Below are 22526 nucleotides of genomic sequence, written 5' to 3' on the forward strand. Positions count from 1 at the left end.
CGTAGGTCCTTCTGCATTGCAAAGGGCCCCTCATTGCTCCCTGTGAACGTATCATGTTGATCCTCACTTCTGCGTGGTGGATTTGAGTGGTTAAGTGCAATTTTTGTCAGCATATCACACCCCAACATTTTTAGTCCTAATCCCAGCTGTGCTGGGGCAGGAAACTGAGGCTTTCCCTTCACATAGCTTTAGTTTGCTTCATCAGTGAAGACCAGGGGGTGACCCCACCAGGGGAGCAGGCTTTCTGGGCTCTCAAATCAGCATTCAGGCTTCAGCATCCTCAGGAGGAAGAAGACAACTTAGACCAGGTGGCCTGACCCTAAAATAACTTTTCTGACCTCATCACTTTGTGCCAACCAGAAACAGGCATTATTTGAACACTGCTAATGCAGACCAGTCATTTCAAAAGCGGTCAGCAACCCCTGCTGAAGGGACCCGTCACCAAACTGATCCCACAAGTTCCTTGGAGGGAGACTTAAGACAAAGGGTCTGGACACAATAAGGGGGGATGGGAGGTGGTTCTCTCCAGTCCTAGAGGAAGCAAAATGTACAGCAAAATAAAACCAGAACACACTTGACCACACACAACTCCACATGTGTGTGGGTGTTACACAAGTGTTGGTGCTATCATTATGTCCTGGCCTGGAGACAAATCTTTAAACACTAGTGCACCAGAGGATTTATTTCCTTGTCTTTTTGCCTGTTTTTCCACTAAAGAAATATCCCTGGTCTGAAAACTTCACAGGCGGTTATACCCAAGGACCTGGCGTATGGGGTGTGATGCATGTTCAGTTTTCCAGCACTGGCTTCCACATGTCCTTGGTCCTTTTGGGGCCAGATACAAAGCTCCTTGGCACTGATGGACACCTCCAGGGGGTCTGGGTTGAGGCCTCTCCCTCTCCAACTCACTTACCTCCTCCCCTACAAACATCAGCTCAGTACTCAGCAGCCATCAAAAAAACAAACAAAATGTTAGGGATTATTAGCAAGCAAAATATTATTATGCCCGCTTATCAATCCATGGTGTGTCCACACCTTGAGTACTGTGCCCAGTCCTGGTCCCCATAAGTGCAGAGGGATATAAGGTCCAGAGAAGGGCAACAAGGAGGATCAGCTGCATGGAGGGGCTTCCATAGGAGAGACTAAAGAGACCAGGCCTGTTCAGTTTAAGGGGCACAGGAGAAGAGTTTACAGAATACTAAATGGGGAAGAGTCAAAAGAGATTTATTATTTACTCTCTTACAAGACAAGAATGAGGGGTCACACAATGAAACTAGTAGGGAGTCAGTTTAAAACTAACAACAGGAGGTTTTCTCACACAGCCGTAAGAATAAAAAAACTGCCATTCACTGGTCAGACCAATGGTGTCTGAAACGTAAGGGAGCAGAAGACAGGCTGTCAGGAAAGAGAAAGGGCTTTTTGCACCAAAAAAGCAATAACAGAAAACCGTGTCTGACCTGAAAGCAGGGGAGAGAGGGTAGCTACCTGCCCTGAGAGCTGTGATGGGAGGAATGGGACAAAATCCCAGATACGGGAGGTTACGCAGGGGCAGAGAGTGGGTGCTGAGAGGGAGAGTGGACTTGTCCAGGTTTCTCCCTTTTATTCTCTCACTTGCAGCTTCCAGCAATAAGGCCAAGGAAGCTCTGATTCAGAGGCTGTATCCCTGCCTCCTGTGCTCAACAGCTGCTGCTGCCCCTTTCTTCCAAGTGTCCAGTCCCTTTTTGGATCTCGCTTCTGGTGGCAACGACTTTCACAAGCTAATGACGCACCGGGTGAAAAGAACCTCCTTTCTGGTTAGTTTTAAACCGATGCCCGACTGGCTTCATGGCATGAGCCCTTGGACTCGCGAGAAAGTACATAACAAAGCCCTGCTGACTTTCTCCTCTCTGTGTAGTACTAGTGTCATTGATAAAGTGTGCAGGTAGTTGCCACCAGAGCTGGTGGAGCCGGGTTCACAAGGCATCGAACAGCTTCTCGGAGGGAAAGACGAGCCACGGCGACTGCGCAGGGGAGCGAGGTCTTCCTGGACCCCAAAAGCTGGCGGCTGCAGGGGAGGGGGGACCCGGGCGGACCCGGTTCCGGCCGCCTTTCCGAGCCCCCTCCCGCCGTGGGCAGCGCGGGCCCGGGGGCTGCGCCAGTCCGCGGCGCCGGGCGGAAGCGAAGCGCCCCTCGCCCGCCCTCGGGGGGCGCGGACACGTGCGGGCGCGGGGCAGAGCCTGAGTCACAACTTGGCGGCGGCGGCGGCGGGCGAGGAGCCGCGGGCCGGGCCGGGCCGGGCCGGGCGGCGGCAGCGGAGCATGGCGCGGGTCCCGGGCCGGCGGCGCCCCGGTGGGGACGTGCGCGGCGCGGCGCGGCGCGGGGGCTGATCGGCGCCCGGCGGAGCAGGTAGGTGCGGGGGCACCCCGCTGCCTCGGGGGTGTGCGACCCGCGGAGATCGCAGCGCTGCCGGAGACGGCGCCCGCGCCGCGCTCCTGCATTCGTGGGTGGGCTGTGCTGGGGGTTGCAGTGAGCATTTCAAGGCACGGGGAAATTTTGCAAACGTGCATCCAGGCGGTTGCCTTTGCATTTGCTGTCCGTTGTGCTGCGGGAAAGCCGTCCCCCTCGCCCCCAGGACAAAAGCGAAGAAAAGCGTATTTCTGTCACTTTGAACCAGCTCCGCGCCGTGTTACTCTGGTAGTGTCAGCTCTCCGGGCAGGGGCAAGGGCTCCCTTGCACCCTAACACGAAGGCGGGCATTGCTGAGGTGCCTGCGGAAGAAATGCAATGGCAATGCCCAGGGAAGCGGCATCAGAGCACTAATTACTGTTGAATTTCTAGATAACAGTTAAATGTGAACAGAAACAATATCCTCCATTAGTGTCTTCTCTTGCACGTCTCCTATCTCAGCTTGTTCACAGCGTTTCTCCCTCCCACCCGCTCCCTCTTTTTCTGAGGATTTTTCTCTGTAATACAAAGGCTTGCGATGGCCAAGCAGCTCTCCCCTGTCCCTCTGCAAGTTGGGAAACAGGTTGGATCCACTTCTTTTGTGATTTTAAGGGAGACGTATGCATTTCAGCACTATTAATGCTATTGCCACTAAAGGGAGTTAAGAAGGGCCAGGGTTCTCCAGCGTTATAGGTACTGTCTCCGAGTCTCTGCATCAGTACAAGTTGTCTGTGCAGAAAGGAGCTTGACGGAAACTGCCTTGAAGTCAGTGATGTTTTCCATTGATTTTGGCAACCTTTGGGTTGGTCCCCCAAGGCTGTTGTTGCATGCAGCTTGTGCAGATGCTCAGGCATGCTAATAGGAGATGTCTCTTTTCCACCGACAACCCTCTGTGTTTGTAGCTTGAATTCATAAGCATCCTTCTGGAAAGAACTGAATTAGTCATCTGATCCTCACAGATGAACCGTGTGGAAGTCTTGCAGGGAGATTATAGGTCATGGAAATTCCAGCTTCTCCCTTAAAAGCAGTGTTTCCTCCTTCCCACCCCCGTGCCTAGCATGCTCTAAAAATGGTTAATTTTTTTAAGTGAAGACAGTGATGCAATTACACTGTGAGGCCTCTCACAGACGGCTGCTTCTGCCAGGCACGGTGAAATGCTAGCACTTGCTTTATGCGTTGATGAGCATGGTTTTTTAAGGAGCTACAACCCAGAGAGGCGGCAGAGTTAATGGATGCCTTTGCCAGACTGCTGTTTAGCTGGCATGAGTCTCTCTCCTAGCCTGCTCTGTTTTCAGCATGCCACAATACTTTATTCTGTATAATTGGAAGTGCCCCATCTCTAGGTCCTTGCAGGTGTCTGTCTCAGTTGGCGGCTGCTAAGTCACTTCTCCTTCCCCAGCAAAAGTTGCAGGTTTCATGCTTGGCCCCAGATTTTCAACAGCAATCCCTTCCTGTCTGGCAGAACGTTCTTGTTAACATCTCAGAAAGTGGTGGGAGCCACAAAGAGCCTTTTCCTGCCTTGGTGTCTTGCCCAGCAATCGATGAACCCATTAGAAAGTGAAAAATGTAGAGTTCTCAGTGTTATAAAAAGCACATGCCCTCGGGATGCTGTTGTGTAACATGGTGGTGAGCAAAGCTCCGCAATGTGGCCGAAGATGTCATGAGGAGAGCTCATGTGGCAACAGCCAATTGCAAACCCATTGCTCTCCCTCCAGTTGAGAACAGATTCCCCACTGAGAGGATTAATAATTAACAGATAATACTTGATCTTGTTCAGACATTTCACAAAGTCAGGGCACTGACAGGCTGGCTGCATTTACATGAACCTCAAAGCATCAGCAGCCTCTCTTCGAAGCCAGCAAGTTTTGGGATATTAAACTGAGACTTCAGAAAGGAAGTTTAGAGAAGGGGGGGGAAAATATCTTGTCCATAAGTATTGCTATACTGGGGTCCCTTGTGTTATCACTGCAGTGCTAAGAGAATCAGTTGTCTTTGCCCAGAGCTGCCCAGAACCAGTGTGTTGCATGGCAGCGTTTCCTCTAGGTGCCATCACACCCTTGTCTTTCAGCCTTCGTGGTGTTTTTGCCTCTGGTCTGTATTTCTGAGAGTCAGGTTGGAAAACTTCCCTGTATGGCAAGGCAACAGAGGGATTCTTCAAAGAATACCTAGCTGACTGAAACCTTTCAGGGAACGTGTAAATTATGACGGACTAAGCCAGTGGTTCTCAACCTTTTTAGATTTGAAATGACCCTCTGAATATGCTGCCTCTTAGTTTCACTCATTTTTTGACTACTGAAAAATAATTGAGCAGTTTTTCTGTTGCAAAGAACTCAGAAAGACCACGGCAGCTCAGAATGTTTTTAACACTCTGGATTCCTATTTGAAATTGCTGAGTTTATCTTGTGAATCCTGTTTACACACCTATCAGTGCTAGCATTTCATGCTACCCCTGTGTACCTTTGAAAGGATCTCCAGGTAATCCTGGGTGCCACAGCACCCTGGCTGAGAATCACTGGACTAAACTGCAGGTCACACAAAGTTTAGTAACAAGAACAATTGGAAAAAATATGGGGGGGGGGTTAAGGGTTGTGTAATTCATATTTGATGTTCCTGGAGGTTGATGGCAGAGCTTAATATGGAACAGTGCAGAGCAATGCAAAATAATATTTTTTTTCAAAGACACCAGCTATTCACAGGGAAAGTTTAATTCCCAAAACTGAGCACCCACATAATGCCCCTTCCTATCACATCTGCACAGTGAACTATGTGGGACTTGGGACTTTTTATATCCTTCCCTAAGTGACCGTGCTTACAGCATATGGGAACAACAGAAGTTTGCAGAGAGAACAAATCGTGTTCTTTCAGTCTCCATTTGTGAAGCACAGACACCTACGATTTGTAATAGCAAACCTTTGCATTTGAACTTAAAAAAAAAATCTAGTTTTGGATTTTGTGCATTTAAATTTTATTTGCATGGGTGGCTGTTATGGATACAAATGCTGACACATACAGAACATTTTAAAAGATGTACAGAGGTGCTTGCAGCCAGGGGCAAATGCACAAACAGAGACCAGGTAGACATGCACCTAAGACTATTTCTGTAGACTTTAATATTTGCATTAACAATTTCTGCAGTTTGTAGGGTAGGGTAGGTAAAGGACCTTAAACAGATGGAAGAAGTTCGACATGTAATAGGCATTTTATTTTTACTATTCTTTATGGTTAAAAAAATCTTGTGTTTAGGCTTTAATAGTCAGCTATTATATTTATATTGGGGAGAGAGCTTTTCAGAAAGCAGGAATACAGTATGTCCTGTGGAAAATTCTGACAGCTAGAATCTCTTGTGTCCTGAGTTAATATGAAGGGTCAACATTTTGAATCTTTTCAGACAGGAATTCTGAAATCCTTTGGTATAGAAATGTGAAAACCTTTTCTGATAATGTCAACTTGTTACAGTATAATATTCTATATTAATTGTTCTATATTAGTATATTCTACATGATAATACCCTATGTGATATAGAATGATATAGAACTTAGATTAAATATAATAAAGACAAATGTTTGAGCTTTTTCTGCTGAATACCTTGTTGAAATCAACACCTTCCCTCAAAACACTCGGATTTTGACTAAATTACATGTTATGGTTTGAAAACTGCACTGTCAAAAAATTTTAGCAAGCTCTAATTAGAAATTCAGGTGTGATGCTGCAAAATTTGCTGATGGGAGAATGAACAAACTGATGAAGTTACAAGAGCTTATCTAGCTTCAGTGGCCAATGAACACTTTTGGACATGGGAAATGCACCGTTCCCTTCAGTCAAGGTGCTGCATACACCTTTGTTAGACCTTTTTACTACTCTTCCAACAAAACTGTGGAAGATTAGGCAGTTGAACATTAAAAAAGAGGCTTTTGAAAATCTTTTCAAGCCTTTCTTGCCAATTGTATGGAACCAAAAGTACCCTACAGACCCAGGGTTTTTAGTTCTCTTTAAATTTCACATTTGAAAATGTAAATTGATATTCATTCATTGCCACCAAAGAAGTATATGGCCATGATTGTTAACTGGGCAACATTTCTTAAGATCGCTGTACAGAGACCATATCTCTTTGCTTCATCTGCACTGTGTGTTCATAGGTCAGACCAGCACCTGCTTAACTGATCATGGTCAGCGAGACCTTAAACTACTGGGATCCTGATTTTGAGGACGATGTCATCAACATTAACGTCGGGGGTCTGAGAAGAAGGCTCAGCTCTAGCGCTCTCTCCAAGTTTCCTGACACCCGCCTGGGGCGCTTGCTGTCCTGCGACTCAGAAGAGTCCATCCTGCAGCTCTGCGATGACTATGACGTGAGTGCCAGGGAGTTTTACTTTGATAGGAACCCAGGTTTCTTCCTGTATGTGCTTCACTTCTACCAGACTGGGAAGCTGCATGTCATGGAGGAGCTTTGTGTCTTCTCTTTCTGCCAAGAAATAGAGTACTGGGGCATCAATGAGTTCTTCCTGGACTCATGCTGCAGCTATCGCTACCATGAGCGCAAGCTAGAGAGCCGGCACCACAACTGGGATGAGGAGAGTGAGGTCAGCAGTGTGGACACCTCCCCTGATGAGATATCGGATATCAATCTTGACTTGCTCCGCTACAGCACGTTGCGCTGTGGCAACTTGCGGAAGCGCCTTTGGCTTACCATGGAGAACCCGGGCTACTCCATCCCCAGCAAACTCTTCAGCTTTGTGTCCATCAGTGTGGTGCTCGTCTCCATAGCTACTATGTGCATCCACAGCATGCCAGAGTACCAGGTGGTGGATGAGAACGGTAACGTGCTGGATGCCCCCATCCTGCACAACCTGGAGTATTTCTGCATCTCCTGGTTCACCTTTGAAGTGTCTTCCCGCTTGCTGCTGTCTCCCAACCCACGGAAATTCTTCAAGCACCCTCTGAACCTGATTGACATTGTCTCTGTCCTGCCTTTCTACTTTACCCTTCTGGTGGACGTGACCCTGGGCAGTGACTCAGAGCTGGGGAACCTGGGCAAGGTGGTGCAGGTGTTTCGTCTCATGAGGATATTCCGGGTTCTCAAGCTGGCGCGGCATTCAACTGGGCTGAGATCGCTGGGGGCCACCTTGAAGGTATAGTCTTCTCTTACCTCCTGCTCTCTTGCTTTGCTATGTAGGCATAGAAGTCATGTGAGCTGGGAATGAGCTGTAGCTAGTAGAAGTATCCATTCCCATGGGGAGTTCATGGAAGTTGGAAGGTTGCATGGGGGGTAAGTCCTATATTGGTGAATGCCACAAAAGTTGCATGCTAGTTACTGTGTGGTGCCTGTGTAAATGTCTCTCTCTCTCTCACACACACACACACACACACACACACATACACACACACACACACACACACACACAGTGGAAGGTATCCACTGAGTTATTTTGCCAGTGAGGTGGTGACGGAGATGGAAAGTGCTGGTGTAATACCCCCAATGATGCAAATAGTCCCTACAGGGTCATCCTGCAGCGTTCCAGCCACTGCTTCATTAGCTCACGTTGTGCTGGCTGCAACAGAGTCCAAACTAGCCAGAAGCTGCTAGTGTTCAAACACTACTGTGAAGTAGATGTGCCTAACAATGAATGTCTTCAGATTCACTCTACTTCTGTCTCTAGCATGTCTGAGAAGAGGTCACTTTAGGAGCCTGTTGCTGGCTGGCCCATGGCCAGCATGCAAGCACTAGTGTCCATCCATCTAGAGATCTGCAAATTCAGGGCCAGCTGAACTCTGCCTTTTGCAGTGCCCTATCTTATGCCTGGGTGATCCCAAAGACTGAGTGATACGGGCACTGTTTAACGTGGCAGGCGAAGATGAAGGGAATAAAGGTTGACCAAATATAAACAGGGCCTGTGACAACAATGGTGTGTCCGGATCAACATGGAAGATCTACCTCTGGCTTGAGAGGCTTCAGGGCAGCACAAAGGTACTGTATGCAGGGCAGAGGGAGGAGCCCACAAAGGCTGACAACCCATTCTGAGCAGGCCAGAGGGAGGAAGAGCCAGAATGGGAGATGCCTGAGATACTGGCAGGATCTCTCTGAGGGGACCCAGGATTTGGAAACAGCAGAGGTATCAGTGGCCAAGAAAATCTGGCAGCAAGAGGAAGAATCTGTGGAGGAAGGACCTTGCCCTCTACAGCAGGTGAGCAGTTCGGCACTGTGAAATAAGATGACGGGGGCTGGGGGAGAATGGCCAGGGTCATCCTGACTGCTATCCTTCATGTCTGTATTAGACCAAGCAGCCTCATGAGGTGGACTTCTCCACCACCTCATAAGGGGCAGCTGCTGAGCTGTCCCTAGCTCAGCCAGGTTATGGCATCCCAGGGCTGGAAGGGAACTTGAGGGTCATGTGTATCTAGTATATGTATCTCCATATCCTCTGTGATTCACCCTCCAAAAGGCCCCCTGACTGGTACTCCTGAGCACTTCCACACCAAATACAGTTAATAATGGCAGTCATGTCAAAAGTCTGTGCTTGGAGATTTTTACTGTAATAAACTTTCTATTGGGCACTGTAGCCAAAGCCTTTTCATTGCATCTCATCTTTTGGCCCCCATGCCAGACAGAGGTACCTAGCACGCAGGTACTTTATCTCTGGTCTTGTCTCTCCCTGGAGTAACAGTCCATTGTCCTTCTGGTTTAATGAATCAAGAAACTTTCCTGATCCTATTTTATGAGTAAGACAATGTACAGCTGAACTGGAAGAATACTTTTGCTGCCCACTCCACCTCCTATCACTTAATGGAAACATCAGGTATCCTCAGACCCATATTTCTCCCCCCCATTCCTGGAATTATATAAAAAGCATCCCAAAACAATACTTAAACATTGCAGCCACATTATGGAAATCTGCATATTTCCTTCCAACCCCACAGAAGTTCTCACCGCCTCTCCGCACGTGGAGCTGATGCCCCTCTGCAGAGAGTTGCTTGCAAAGGTCCAGCTTCTAATGTTGATTTTATAAAATGGCTATCCCCACCTGGCATAAAATCCATCCCCCTATCTACCCTTATTCTTCTGAACATTTGTGAATTCCAGTGTCCTACCTTCCATTTGCACAGTTGTGCCTAGCATGGGCAGAGCCTTTGCCATCTTGAACCTTCCTTTCAAGAAGGCATTAGAAAGCAGAACAAAGCTGAGGCTGTACAGTGCCTAACACAATGTGGTCCTCACTCCTGTCTGGGTCTCTTAGCTACTGCTGTACAAACAGTTGCTCTACAAGGGACAAATGGCTGTTAACACTCTCCATTTCTTATTTTTTCAGTGTAGTGGCCATATCAGCACTTTGGGTATCCTGGAGGCTGCCGTGGGACACTGCGAATAGCCCAAAGTTGGCATGGGGGCAGGAAGACTGGGCTGGCAGCAGTGGAGTGGCTGACAAGCCTGAGGAACTAGGTACAGCAATGCTCAGACATGCAGGGAGACAAGGATGGTTGGTGCAAGAGACCTGTACCTTTGTCCTCCATGGCACTTAGCAGCAAAGGCTCAAGAGGACACCAACTTGGCCAGCACTGAAATAGCCTGAAAATCTCCCAGACTCTTCAGAGAGGGGCAGACCCTCCCAGGATCAAAGACCTCATGAAAACATGAACCAGAGAGTTCCTATTTCGAAAGAAAATCCTCTTAAATACCCGCACTCTGCTTCTTCATGAAAACCTGTCGCGACAACCAGCAAGTCACTTAGGAATAAGGCAAAGGCTGGATCTGTTACTTTTCTTGGCTACAAAAGTTAAATAAAACTGTCTGTGTGGAAAGGCTCCTTGAACTCATTCTGTGTCCCATTTACATGTGAATGACACGCTGCACCAGAGCAGGGACTGACTGATTTGCATGTCGTTAGGCAGTGGTGAGACTAAGAGAACCAGGAGTTTCCTGGGCTTTGATTCAGGCTGAGCCAGCGATTCACAGAGTGATGCTGAGCAAAGCGCCAGTCTCCATGCAGATCTGAGTTGTCTGACAGTAAAATCTCACTAAAACCCCTGACCTGCTGCATCAGGTTTAAGTTCCAATTTACTGGGCACATAAATTACAAAATATTGTTGATCATAATTTACTTCCTACTGCAACAGCATAAAGCATTGGCAGATGAATAAAAGCCCATTTACATGGTCAGGAAGTGGGGAGATGGTGTCTCTGGCAAGTGGAGTGATTAATGTTAATGCTACAGTGATACAAGTAGAGAGATTTCTGCTGTTCTGTCTCTTCTAGAGAAATTATGGGTGTTCTTTGGATCACTCAAGGCCGGAGCCAAAGCCTATTTAAATCAATGACTCTTCTCCACCATCCTGACCAAGTCTCTTCAAGAGACCAACTGTGTATATGAAGGGGGCCTGGCTTCAAGCCAAATCCAGGAACACTTCCCTCCTCAGTCTCCTCTTAGCTGTTGCCCTGTATTCCCTTCCTCCTGCATCTTTTTTTTTTTTATTGGCTCTTTCTGAATAAGTGGCCCTGGCACTCCCTGCTGCTGAGAGGCTGTCTGGGGGAAATTTACTCCTCCAGTACTCTGGCAGTGAAACAACAGGATTGCAAACATCAGAGGCACTTTCTCTGCTCTCTCAATCCCTGCTGAGATCTGATATCAGTTGTGATACTGTGCATTTAGGTATCAAACTCCCATTGAAATTTAATGGGAGTTAGGCACTAAGTGAATTAAGCACTTCTGTACATTTTTCGGTGTCGAAATACCCGAGCAAGTCATGCAGGGCCAGCTCTACAGGAGCTGCACAGAACCGAAGACTCCTGAATCTCAGCCCAAGGTGCCACCCAGCATCGCACCCTTCCTACTTTTCATTTGCACTGTTGTACCTGCTAAGGACTGACTGTGGCCCATGAGCACAACAAACTGTGCCAGGGAGCAATGTCCAATCTTCATGTTGTAGTCCCCTTTGTTGGTTCTCTCATATCCTTTCCTGAATGTCTCAGACCTGGGGCTGAAATCCAAAATCTCCAATTTATTTAATTCAGTAAAGGAAAATTGTTTTGGATGCTGCTGAAGAAAAGCTCCCTGACCTGTGTAAAGCCTAATTACGTACAAAGTCCTTTGGGTTTAAGGCTTCTATTTACTCAGACACTTAACACAGCCCTAGTAGCTGCCTAGCAGGGAGTCTTCTAAAGGAGTTATTTGGCCCATTATATTGCAGCAGTATCAGTCCAAGCCAACATGGGGTCTCCTGCAAACTCATTTTCTGAGAGACTGTGCCCTCCTGTGGCATTGATGCTGATGTGCTCTTGTGGATATGCTCCTAAGCAATGCACTTTGAAAACAGGTAAGTGCAGAAGGGGGAGCTGCCAGTTTCCCAGCATTAACAGCAGTCAGATTTCTCTTTTCACTCCACTTTCTTGCGTGCCAGCCCCTCGCCTCTATTTGCAAAACCGAAATGCTTAAACTATCAGAATCCCTTGACCTTGTACCCTTTCTCTTTTTATTCTCCAGCACATTCCAGGACCTAAGGGATTTTCTTTAAAAATGTATAGTACGATCCTGTTCTCTGTGTTGCTCCCAGGCTGAGATCTTTGCTCCTTGCCCGGAGCAAGTCTTTTTTAACCCATGGATAAAGCCTTGAAAATGCAAGGCTGCATTGTAACAGCTGAGCTGTCTTCCCCTCAGGATTTCTCTAGGCACTCACAGCTACAGGTGATGGTGGAGGAGATTACACTGTTCCTCCTTGGTATTATTGACAAGAATTGAGCAGCTTTGTGACAGCAGTTTATAAGCAAAATCTGGCTTGTTCCCTGCTGTAGAATCTGCCTCATCTTGATTGTGCAAGTTCTTTCTTCACTACTTTGCTGTTCTCTGTTCATCTATATTGCTAGTATTAGTTAATAACTGAATAAAACTAGCCCAGAAAAATGTCGTCTGGCTGCTAGAAGCCTGAAAATCAGAATTCTGACTTCCTTTCTTCGAGAGATGAACGGCATTTTGGCAGGAACCAGATCACTGCACAAAAGCGTCTAAGAGACCTCATCTGTGATGCACAGAAAACTGCCGGACTGCAACGGGGTGTCCCGGGACACTCCAGGCAGAACCAGGTAAGTCTGAGCTTCAATGCAGCCAGTTCTTAACCAGTTAAAGCCTAGTCATAGGTCATTCTGGGGCAGCTTTTTCTGTAGCCTGCCCTGGTCCAGAATAAGCACATGCCTGTTCAGGAACCCTCCTGTTCTTAAGGATACAATTTTTCACTGCAGTGTTCACATGGGTGTTGCCCCAAACTCTTCTCCCATCCACTCATAAAACCCACCTCATCTGGGTTTGCTGGTACCTTAAACCTAGACCAGCAAGTATGGCTGAAGGTTGTGGGTTAGAGCTCAAGTTTCATATTCCCGTGGCTTATTAACCCACGGGTGTGGAGGGCAGGGTACAGAACATCACTCCGCTGCTCACAGTCCTCTGGTCCCTTTCAACAATTCGACCTGTGTTCAGGTGGGCAGGCAAGTTCTCCCACATTTCCTTGGGAAAAAACCCTAGGGCATCTGAGCTTATTACAGCACAAAAAAGCTATGGGATATGTCACCTCCAGTCCTAGAAACACAAACTAGTTGGGGCAGCACCAGGAAGGGCGCTAACTTGGCTATGGCTTTGCAGGTGGGCTATTCACACCTGGGTAATCAGACATGGTACTCCAGTCATCTGAGTCAATTTTTGCCTGAGATCTGTCTCAAACAACTGGTGCTTGGTAGAGCACCATCATTTCCTCCTATAACTAATATACAAAAAATGCTTTGCACAGCTGGAAGGGCTGCTGCACAAGGCTTGGGATGCTGGATATCCACCTACCTTTGTACTGGCCTACATTTAGAATGACCTCTTCCTTGTAGCAGTAGGAGTAACATAATGTAAAAAAAACCAAGCAAAATTGCTCCGTCTTCTGAGTACTTCTGGCTATATTGATGGCTTAACCCCTTCTCTCCTGATAAAAAGACGGAGTGGTTGCCCTCTGCCCTGCACACACAACAGCCATGGTGAAATCTTGGCTCCTATGAAGGCAATGGTACATACCTCTCTTTCGTGAGGTCATAACTTCTCCTTAAGTTTCTGTTCCCCACAGCAAACTCTTCTGTAGTTTTGGAGACCTCCCATCTAAACCTGTTCTGCTCTCATAGTGTTTTACTTTTCTCAGATGAGCTTCTTGAATTGTATTTTGATCGTTTTGCCCCTCCCTAGCCTGCCAAAATTGCTGCTTCTGCCCAAAGATGGAGAGTTCGTAGCATCTTGTAAAAGTGAGTGGTGCCTGGAGACCAGCTCCACACAGCAGGATTTGTTGTAGGAATTGGGCAAACTAATTCAGAAACCAAATTTTTCCCAAATATCAAATCTTGGCAGGTCCAGTCCTGTGGTAGCTTGATCATCACTGAACCATCCTCTGTCACAGCCCAGGGCCCCTCTTTCCCGCAGCACCAAAGGGAAAAACTTCCAATCATGCAGGGAATTCCAAGCTATTGATATTATTTTTTGTCCTTAATTAGTTTTAAAAAGTGAAGAGACTGTACTTTTCTGAGTGGGAACATCTCAGTTTGGGCATACTGGATGTGGGGCCTTGTTTTGAATTCGCTGCTGAGTTGCTGCACTTCCCTTCTCATGGGAACCATAATTTGGATAACTCAAAGCTTTCTGTGGGCCTGGTTCTCTGGCTGCACTAAATCTCCTAGAATGTGCTTTGGTCGTATGGCTTGTGATATACAGCTCTGGTCCAGCCAGGAGTGGAAGGGGGAGACCAGAGTGCAAAGCCCACAGGAAGGAATGGGGGTGTGAGGTACTTTAGGAACTCAAGCAGACCTAGGTTAATGTGGAAAAGGGGTGTTTCTACGTGTCTTGACAAACCAAAATGTTTTGATTTAAGTCAACTGATGCAGAACATATTTGGGTTTTATGTTTCTCAACAGTGGGGGGGAAAAAAGCACATTGGGGAAAACTTCAATTTAGCAGAAACTGCATTTTCCTTTTAAAAAAAGTGTTCCTACCATCCATCCATCCTCATCGATCAATCCTCCTTCACCTGCCCTCTGGAGAGTTCAAGCTAATATAATAGAGGTGTTCAGGCAAGCAACAGCTGCTGAATGCTAACTCCACAGAAGATAGGGAGATTCAATTTGTAAACTAAACTGGGAACAGTTCCTGGGATAACAGTCTCTTCAGTATCAAAGCTCCTGGGATTTCCCTGTTGTTAGCCAGGAGCTCTTGTCCATTGTGTGTGCAGTATACACCTCAGTGTGTATTGGAAAGTTTTATGGTCTGCAGGAGGGAATAAAGGCACAAAACTCCCCTTGACAAGAAGGTCTGGCAGAGCAATGTGCAAATTCTCAGCACTTGAAATATAACTCTAGTGTCTCCTGTTTCACCCTTTCAGATGCAGGCCATTGGGTTAATTTGTACAGCATTATAGCTATGAGCAGTGGTTTCCACTACCTCCTGTATTCTCCATCATGACCAGCTTGTAAGGTCAGCTATACTGCATGTATGCGTTCTGTGCAGAGATGTTCCTGGTCCTATAAGACAGCCTGGTCAGGCTTTAACCAGAGTTGTTTGGTTGTTAACACAGAAGGGGAGTAACATTCATTTGCTCTAATTCAGTGGGGCTACATGAACTGCAGTTGCAATGCATTCCCAAAGCTGCCTCACAGAGGTGTGACAGGTGCACTTGTGATAGCAAGTCTTGTAACGTAATCATAGAATCACAAGGTTGGAAGGGACCTCAGGGATCATCTAAATCCCATTCCCTGCACAGATACACAGGATTCGTTGTTTCTAAACTGCCACAGAGACCTGTCTGCCAGCATCTTCCTGAGATCCTTCACTGAAGAAGATTCCTTGGCTTTCCTCAGAAGCTGGCTCCACTGTCCTGCGGCTCCTGCCATTAGGATCTTTCGCCTGAAATTTAGTCTACAATGGTTCTGTTGCTATTTAAACCCAGCAAAGAAATGAACCTGGTTGTTTTGCAGACATCTACCACACTCCATGTCAGTGCCCCTTGCTCTCTGGTGCTTGCTTCCCTCCAGCCAGGATCACACAGAAATATGTTTTAAAACTTAACTGTCTGTAGCTATCTCCTCTGTTGTACTCGTCCTCCAAGAATAGAGGTCCAGGTCCTTTGGCCTTTCTGCACCACCTGATGGCACCTGCCTGGAGTGCAGCTGTGATTTCTGCTTTTGGTCGAGTGAGACATAACATCGTGGGCCTCACCTGTGGTCCTGGCAAATCTAAATCCTTTCAGTTCAGCCTGGAATGACAGGGGAAACCTCACACTTCTGCATTCCCCAGATAGTGTTTCTATCATGCAGGCAGGAAGTGTTGTGGCCTTATCATTGATTCCTTTATGTAAGAAATCAGAGCGTAAAAGGATCTCTTTGAATAACAGTTCTGTTGAGTGCCCTTGTAATACTGGCACACAAAGGACCGATACCATCACTTCTAAAGCATCTGGGACAACAAAGTGCTCTGCTGTTCACATCTCTGCATGACAAGCCTTGCAGAAAGTCATGCCAGTAGTAACTATAAGCCTCACTGGCAGCAACTTATCCTGGTTTTTTTTCCCAAGTTTTGCATTAGTTCCTGTATCTGGTGACCCTCAAATTGGCACTGTCCCTCCTCTCTGCTTTGGAGACCCAGGATAAGGCACAACTGCAGTCTCTTCTCCACCTCCATGGACTGCAGCTTTGGAAACAATACCTCCCTGGCCCTTGGCTCAGGGTGATCAATAGGAAGCTGGTGAATTTCACAAAGCAAAGTTCTCTGTGTTTTACTAGTATTTTCCTAGAGGGGCACGCAAACTTTGCAGGACAAGGCCTGATATCCGAGAACCTCCTATTAGGATTGTTTTTGCTCTTATGCTTCAACTACGTAAGGGAATCAAGACACTGTTTAAGTAACCTCCAGGGGCTTCTGGACAGACTACGGCTCTGACATGTTTCAGGCTGGTTTCTGGCCCAGGACTGCTTGGTGATGGCACTAGTGAAATGGATGATCACAGTGAGTGATGGATGAGAGACAGTTATCCGCTTTGATAATGCCATGTCCTTTAAGAATTGATCGCTAGATGATATGAAGCTGACTGTGTGGAGAAGGATAGAGCCGCGCTACTGCTGTAGAACCCGCAGATGCTCAGTGGATAGACAGGAGATTTCAGATGCTCTGGCACCGTTCACTGACATGGAATTAAGTGAGAAAAGAAAAGTTCTGGACAGGACGGAGGGGAGAGGTTCTCTGTGGTTTGGGGAGTGCGTTTGCTTGGTAGCAGCAGGATTTGTCAGAAGAGCAGGGAGAAAAATGCGAATAGCTCTGACAAATAGTGGCTAGCTTTTGTTTAGTGTTGTTACACTGGAAAGGGTTAATAGCTTCCCATCAGAAAGGTCTTTGCTTAATAGAGCTAGTAAAGGCAATGGGTGCACTAGGCATTCTTCTTTCAGGCTAAGCAGGAAGAGCAATGAGCTGCCCCTTTATGCAGTGATAGTCGGAAACAATAGGAAGTTACTGTCCAGGGTTCTGATTTGCATCTGATCCGATTGCCAATGTGGAGAGGCTACCAGCTTGCCCGGTGAGCTGGGCACACTGAGAAAGACAGCAAACACTGCAGCCAAGAGAAACAGAGAGTTGTTCATGAGCTTGGCTTTATGGGGGAACAGTGAGACATAGCTCTTTGGGCACAGTACTGGCTGGAGGGGCAGACCTGGGGACTTCTGAACAAACTCCCTGCTACTGTTTGTTCCTTCTGGAAAGAGGGAATAGGACTTCGGGTGCTTTCTTTGTACATGTACTGGGTTGCACCAAAGATACCTGGTTTGTATCAACTATTTCTCCTTTTAGTGGAAGCCATCATGAAAAGCCCCAGACATGCTCAGGACAACAATATTCTGTGGTATTACTAAGTGTGTAATGTATTTATGTAATCCTGGGGTTTTCTGATGATCCTGCCAGGCCCAACTTTTATGTCATCCATCCTTCCTCCTGAATAAAAAGGGATGAATGAGACTTCCTCAGGAGGCAGGTGATGGTGTTTCAAGGTATTAGCCAGAAAGTTTTCTAGGGCAGTGATTTTTAACCTGTGGCCTGTGGACCCTTGGCGGGGGGGAGTGGTCCACAGATATCTAAGGGGTCCACAAAAGATGATTATGATCAATTAATAGAATGTGAATACCCACACTCACAATTCAAAGGGGGCTGCACCTCCACTTGAAATATCTTAGGGGTCTGCAAATGAAAAAAGGTTGAAAACCACTGCTTTACAGTGATTTGGGATGCTGTGGATGGTTTGGGTGGGTGTCATGAGACCTGAAACCAGGAGTCCTTGCATCTTCATTTAGTAGATCCTGATGTTCCAAAGCAGGTAGTTCTCTGCTAGGAACTGCCCCACTCCAGTGTACCCTCCCACTTTGAGTCCCTGTGGTGCCCTGTGTCATTTCAGCCCTGGGCATTTGATAAGTGACTGCACTGTGCACAGGGGTGGAACAAGGAGGCCAGTAGGTCAGAATTGCAGGGCTTCACATGCAGCCTATTGTGAACAGCCCAGTAGCAAATGCATAGAGAAGCTAGACTGGGTAGAGCACTGAAGAAATGAGACTGTAAGCTTCTGGGGTCTGGCACTGTCTTTTTCCTGTGTGTGTTCAGCCTGCAGCCCTGCTGAGGGGCTTTTTGGATGCAATTGTAACGTGAATGATTACCTACAGGGGAGCAGTTGGAAGCTACCTATTGGAGCCAGTGCAGACACTTAATAGGCATCTGCTGTCCGTAATGTCCAGGGCTTTGAGGGAGGTGCCCATCTGGGCAAACGATTACTAATAAGAAGTACCAGAAGAGCTCTAGCACACTGTATGGTGAGACGTCCTGTTAGAACGGTACTATGAGCACACCGCTGCAAGTACTTGCCTATATGATATAATTGCACCAACAAATGACCAGGGATCTTGGTTTTAGCTGTTTAAAAATGGCAAATTCTCTGATAAAAATGCAGATTCTCTGAGATTGACCCCAAAATCTGTGATTAAAATGGAACGCTAGTATATATATAGTTATCAACTGACCACAATGTTTTATTGATATATTTGCAGTTTTAAATAAATTTGGAAGTCTACCAGTGACTTAGTCACTATAATAAAATAAATTCTAAATACTTATATAATTTGGTATTTGATTTTGGATTTTCTCATGAAAAATCAGAGCTGCCCCTGTCCCCTACACTCACCAGGATGCAGGTCCAGGCCCCTCACTCCCAAGCCACAGCTCCCCAGCACTGCGGGTGCCCCTCATTCCCCAACTACAGCCCCCTGGCCCTGCTGGTAACCCTCAACCACAGTCCCTTGCCCCATCCAGCCCTGCCAGAGGGGGTCCCCAGCTGCCAGGGCTACAGGGCCAGGGACCAGCATCTGCCGCCCCTGCCCCCTGCAGCAGCACCCGAGCCCCTGGAACTCTGCCAGCCTGCATAGAGATCTCTGCAAAAATGGAAAACCCATATGTTTCTCCATTAAGATGAGAAATCTGGATTTTTTTTCTCAGTCAAAAGGGAAAATCCAGGGTTTCATTTTTTCCATTTTTCTGTGAGAAACAGAAAACCAGATCCCTGCAAATGATATCCACTTTGTGACTCATGCCATTCAAGCAGTGTGAACAGCTGTGTGGACAACCTGATCTTGCAGTGGAAGTGGATCTGTTCCATTCAGTCACCCTGCTCCTAAATGCCTTGAAACCAAAATAAGCCATTCTTACTCCAAAATAAGGACCTGCAGCTCGTGTTAATGGCTGAACTAATGTTCATTTAAATCAAATGTTAATTCTTTGCTAGTGCAACTTTCTTATCTAGACAAGAAGATGTCTTGATTTCTAAGATCCACCAGCTCTCATTTTCTTATCATGGGTCTGTCGTGATACAGCTGACAAAAGGACCCCAGATTGGTGTATCTACCATCTGGGCTGGCAAATGCCCACTGGTGACATGGTTCTGTCAAAAGCAGCCTTTGCCTGTGATAAAAGAAGGAGGTTGTTAAAGGCAAGCAGCTGTCAGGCTACCTGTCACCACCCCCCTCCTGCCGTAGATGATAACACCAACATTGCCTTTGGAACATAAATCAATCTCTGCAGGAAGAATGAGCTTATTAGAGGGATATGAAGCTGTTTCCAGCCCTGTTCTGAGAGGCACAGCAGATTCCTAGGTTTGTCTGGTAGTAAAAGTCTCAGTGACCATTCCTCTGGCACAGGCTGGTATTTCTAAAACAAAAAAAGGGCTTCCCTGAATATGTCTTTGCTGCAGAACATACCAGAGTCCAGGCCCCTCGGCTTGACCATGATGCCTGCTGTACTGAAAGCTGCTCAGATTTGTGTAGCTGTGTCAGCATTGGGGCTACTCATATCTGGGTCTACCCCTAAGATTCCTTGGGCTGTGTCCCAGGGCTCACTAAGGGTACCTCTGTGCAGTAGGCTGCCATGTTGCATAGGCATACTCATGTTAGATTTAAATAAGATACCCTGAATACCAGAAAGCAGCCTTGCCAAGCACTGTACAGGGGCTAAGTCACCTTACCTCTCAGGTACACCGAGATGCTCTACAACTTGTTTTCTTTGGGTATTGTAGGAATTTCCTGAGTGTCCTTAGAAGACCTATATGCTCATTGCTGTGAACACTGCTGCCACATGCTACTTCCTGCACAATGTCTGCAAGGACAAGAGAGAGACTTTTTACCAGAAGTGGGCTTGAGACACTGCTTGTTTGCAGGCCTGGGCAAGAGACACCTGTCCTCACTGGGGCTGGGTCCATTCAGGAAAGGGATGTAGAGGAAACTCTGGGCATCCCTGTCCTCACATTGCAGGCTGATATGTGCTGCCGAGGGGGAGGAGGTGCAGCTGCAGGCACCGTTGGGATGGAAGCATCACTGTTTGCTGTTATTCTTCTGTAACTAAGAGTTGTACAGTTTATCAAGCACTTTGGGTCAGTTCCTCAGCTCTCCCTCCTACCAGCAGCCAGTATAGCATACAGCTAAACCAGGTGATTAATCCATTTACCCATATTAAAGTAAGAAATGCTTTATTCAAACTGCTGCTGGCATACCAGCTGTGGGTGAGTTAAATTCAGAAGCTGTGACCCAGTTGACAAGAGCCATGTGCAGACTCCAAGGGAGAATGGCAGTGAGCAGGACAGTGTCCTAGGTATTGGAACAAGAGGTCCACAGTGCACTCATTTTCCTTAGCCCACGGTTCTGCAGGGAGAGACTGAACAGAGGACATCTCTCCAGGTCAGGAGCCCATGGATATCCCCAGGACCGATCAGGGGATGTCCATCGGCCCTGGGGATATTTGTGGCTGTGGAACATCTGAGTTAAATGAAGGGCTAAATATGAACCAAATGCATTTAAATTACCAGATGGCATCCAGCATATTGGAGATGAGTGAGAAAGGCATGGGTAGAAGGGTAGAAGCTACAGGCCCAGAGAATTTGGGGATGGCACTGGAGGACTATCAAAACCTGACCTCCATGATACTGGCTTCATTTGCATTTTCTCTGCCAAGTGTGTGGGTTCCCAAATCAAGTTAAAATAGACCTTGGACCCCTACCTATGCAAGTCCTTCAAAGCACAAATAAGCCAGGGTTTAAAGGTCATGTGTGGGAAAAATTGTCAGGGGAGGGCAGGGATTGGACAAAAATCATAGGATAGAGCCCAAGTTAAGCCTGTACTGAAGATATATTCCCCTCTTCTTTGGGAGATATCTCCTCTACCCCTGCTTCTTCTAAAGCTTTCCTCTCTTGCCAGCTTCACAGGGAAATTATTCCACTGAGAGACAAATTTCCCATTTGGTGATTTCCAGCATCCTGCCAAGATGAAAGAAACATTTTTCTGAATGTTATTAGAGGAGATCACAGTACAGCAAGCAACAGCAGGGCTGCTGGGAAGAAGAGTTTGTCTGCACATGCTGGGAACATGCTAATATTTTTCCCCTTCTCACAGGCTGAGAAAAAGCAGCTGATAGTAAAAGATCAGCTACTATATAAAAAGAGAAGTGTATTAGTGATTCCTGAGGCTGCATCCCTTTATCTCCAGGTGTAAATCACACAAGCATGCAGAGATTCAGCACCTTGGTACTCTCTCTGCTTCATTTGTATCTGGGTTTCCTGTGCCTTTGCTGGTTTCTCAAGCAGGTGTCCCACTGTGCGCCCAGACTCTCCCTCCATCTCCGAACTGTGCTGGGTCAGAGCTGCGGTTTTTAGCTGGCTGCACTGCCATGTAGTTCGATTTCCATACGCTGTCATTATGTTGCTGTCTGTTCCTATCTGTTACTTATTCCTTGTCTATAAATAGCAGGCTGCTTGATTGTTCCTGTCCTGCACCTGTGACTGTGCATTTCTCCCCCTCTTATGAATCACTCCTGCCTTTCCCCTCCTGACATGACACCGATGAGTGGCGATGACATTGGCAGCTCAGCATGCTATGGACGCATTCTTAGCTGCAATAGCAGCTCAGGTTGGGTGGCATGTGCCCAGGACTGTATTTGGCATCTGCTGTCTTGCACGTGTCAATTCCTGAGTCAAATAATCAATCAACATATGAGGACAGGACAAGTTACTGGGCAAGCCATTGCCAGGGGGGAGTAAGGTGGAATCTATTCCAGGCAGTTTTGGTGGCTGCCTAAAACCATTTTGGGTGAATGATGTGGGTTTTAAACCTTATGGGCATCACCACACACACCTCTTCTGCCCAGGGTGAGTAACTACCACAGACCATGTGGTATTGTGTTGGCATTTGTCTGGCTGTGTGCCCAGCCACTAGGACTCCATCAAGTCCCAACCACTGCTACATGTTGGCAACCCTTGCTGTGGGTGGGGACTGCTTAGCAGGCATGACGTCAAACCCTAGATGGCTCACATGAATAATGTGAGTTTGAGCTCTGTGGATGCTCCCTGCACAATCCTCTTCACTGAATCCATGTGTAATGTGCCTGTTTTCTGTAGCCCAGTTCACTACGGACTTCATCAAGCTCCAACCAGTGCCATGTGGTATATTGTGGTAGCCCTACCATAGTTTGGTGCTGCTTAGCTGCCGTAGGTATTGTGCCACGCACCAAGTGATCATTTGGTTAATCATTGGAT

At 47.0% G+C, this 22526-nt stretch overlaps 1 protein-coding gene across 4 annotated transcripts in view; it reads left to right on the forward strand.

Annotated features, from left to right (window-relative positions):
• The first annotated feature begins 1393 nt into the window (after window positions 1–1393).
• KCNS1 (potassium voltage-gated channel modifier subfamily S member 1) overlaps window positions 1394–22526 on the forward strand; it is a 35201-nt gene continuing 14068 nt past the window's right edge. For all 4 annotated transcript variants that reach the window (XR_016444474.1, XR_016444473.1, XR_016444475.1 and 1 more), the window contains exons 1-2: window positions 1394–2385; window positions 6560–7552. Coding sequence is in view for 1 of the 4 variants with exons in the window: in XM_090065035.1 (XP_089921161.1) it covers window positions 6587–7552 (966 nt within the window). In the remaining 3 variants the exon portion in view is untranslated. The remainder of the gene's footprint in view (window positions 2386–6559; window positions 7553–22526) is intronic.

The sequence above is a fragment of the Crocodylus siamensis genome, chromosome 10 (assembly GCF_052110815.1).
Source record: "Crocodylus siamensis isolate JL-2025a chromosome 10, ASM5211081v1, whole genome shotgun sequence".
NCBI classification, from domain to species: domain Eukaryota; kingdom Metazoa; phylum Chordata; order Crocodylia; family Crocodylidae; genus Crocodylus; species Crocodylus siamensis.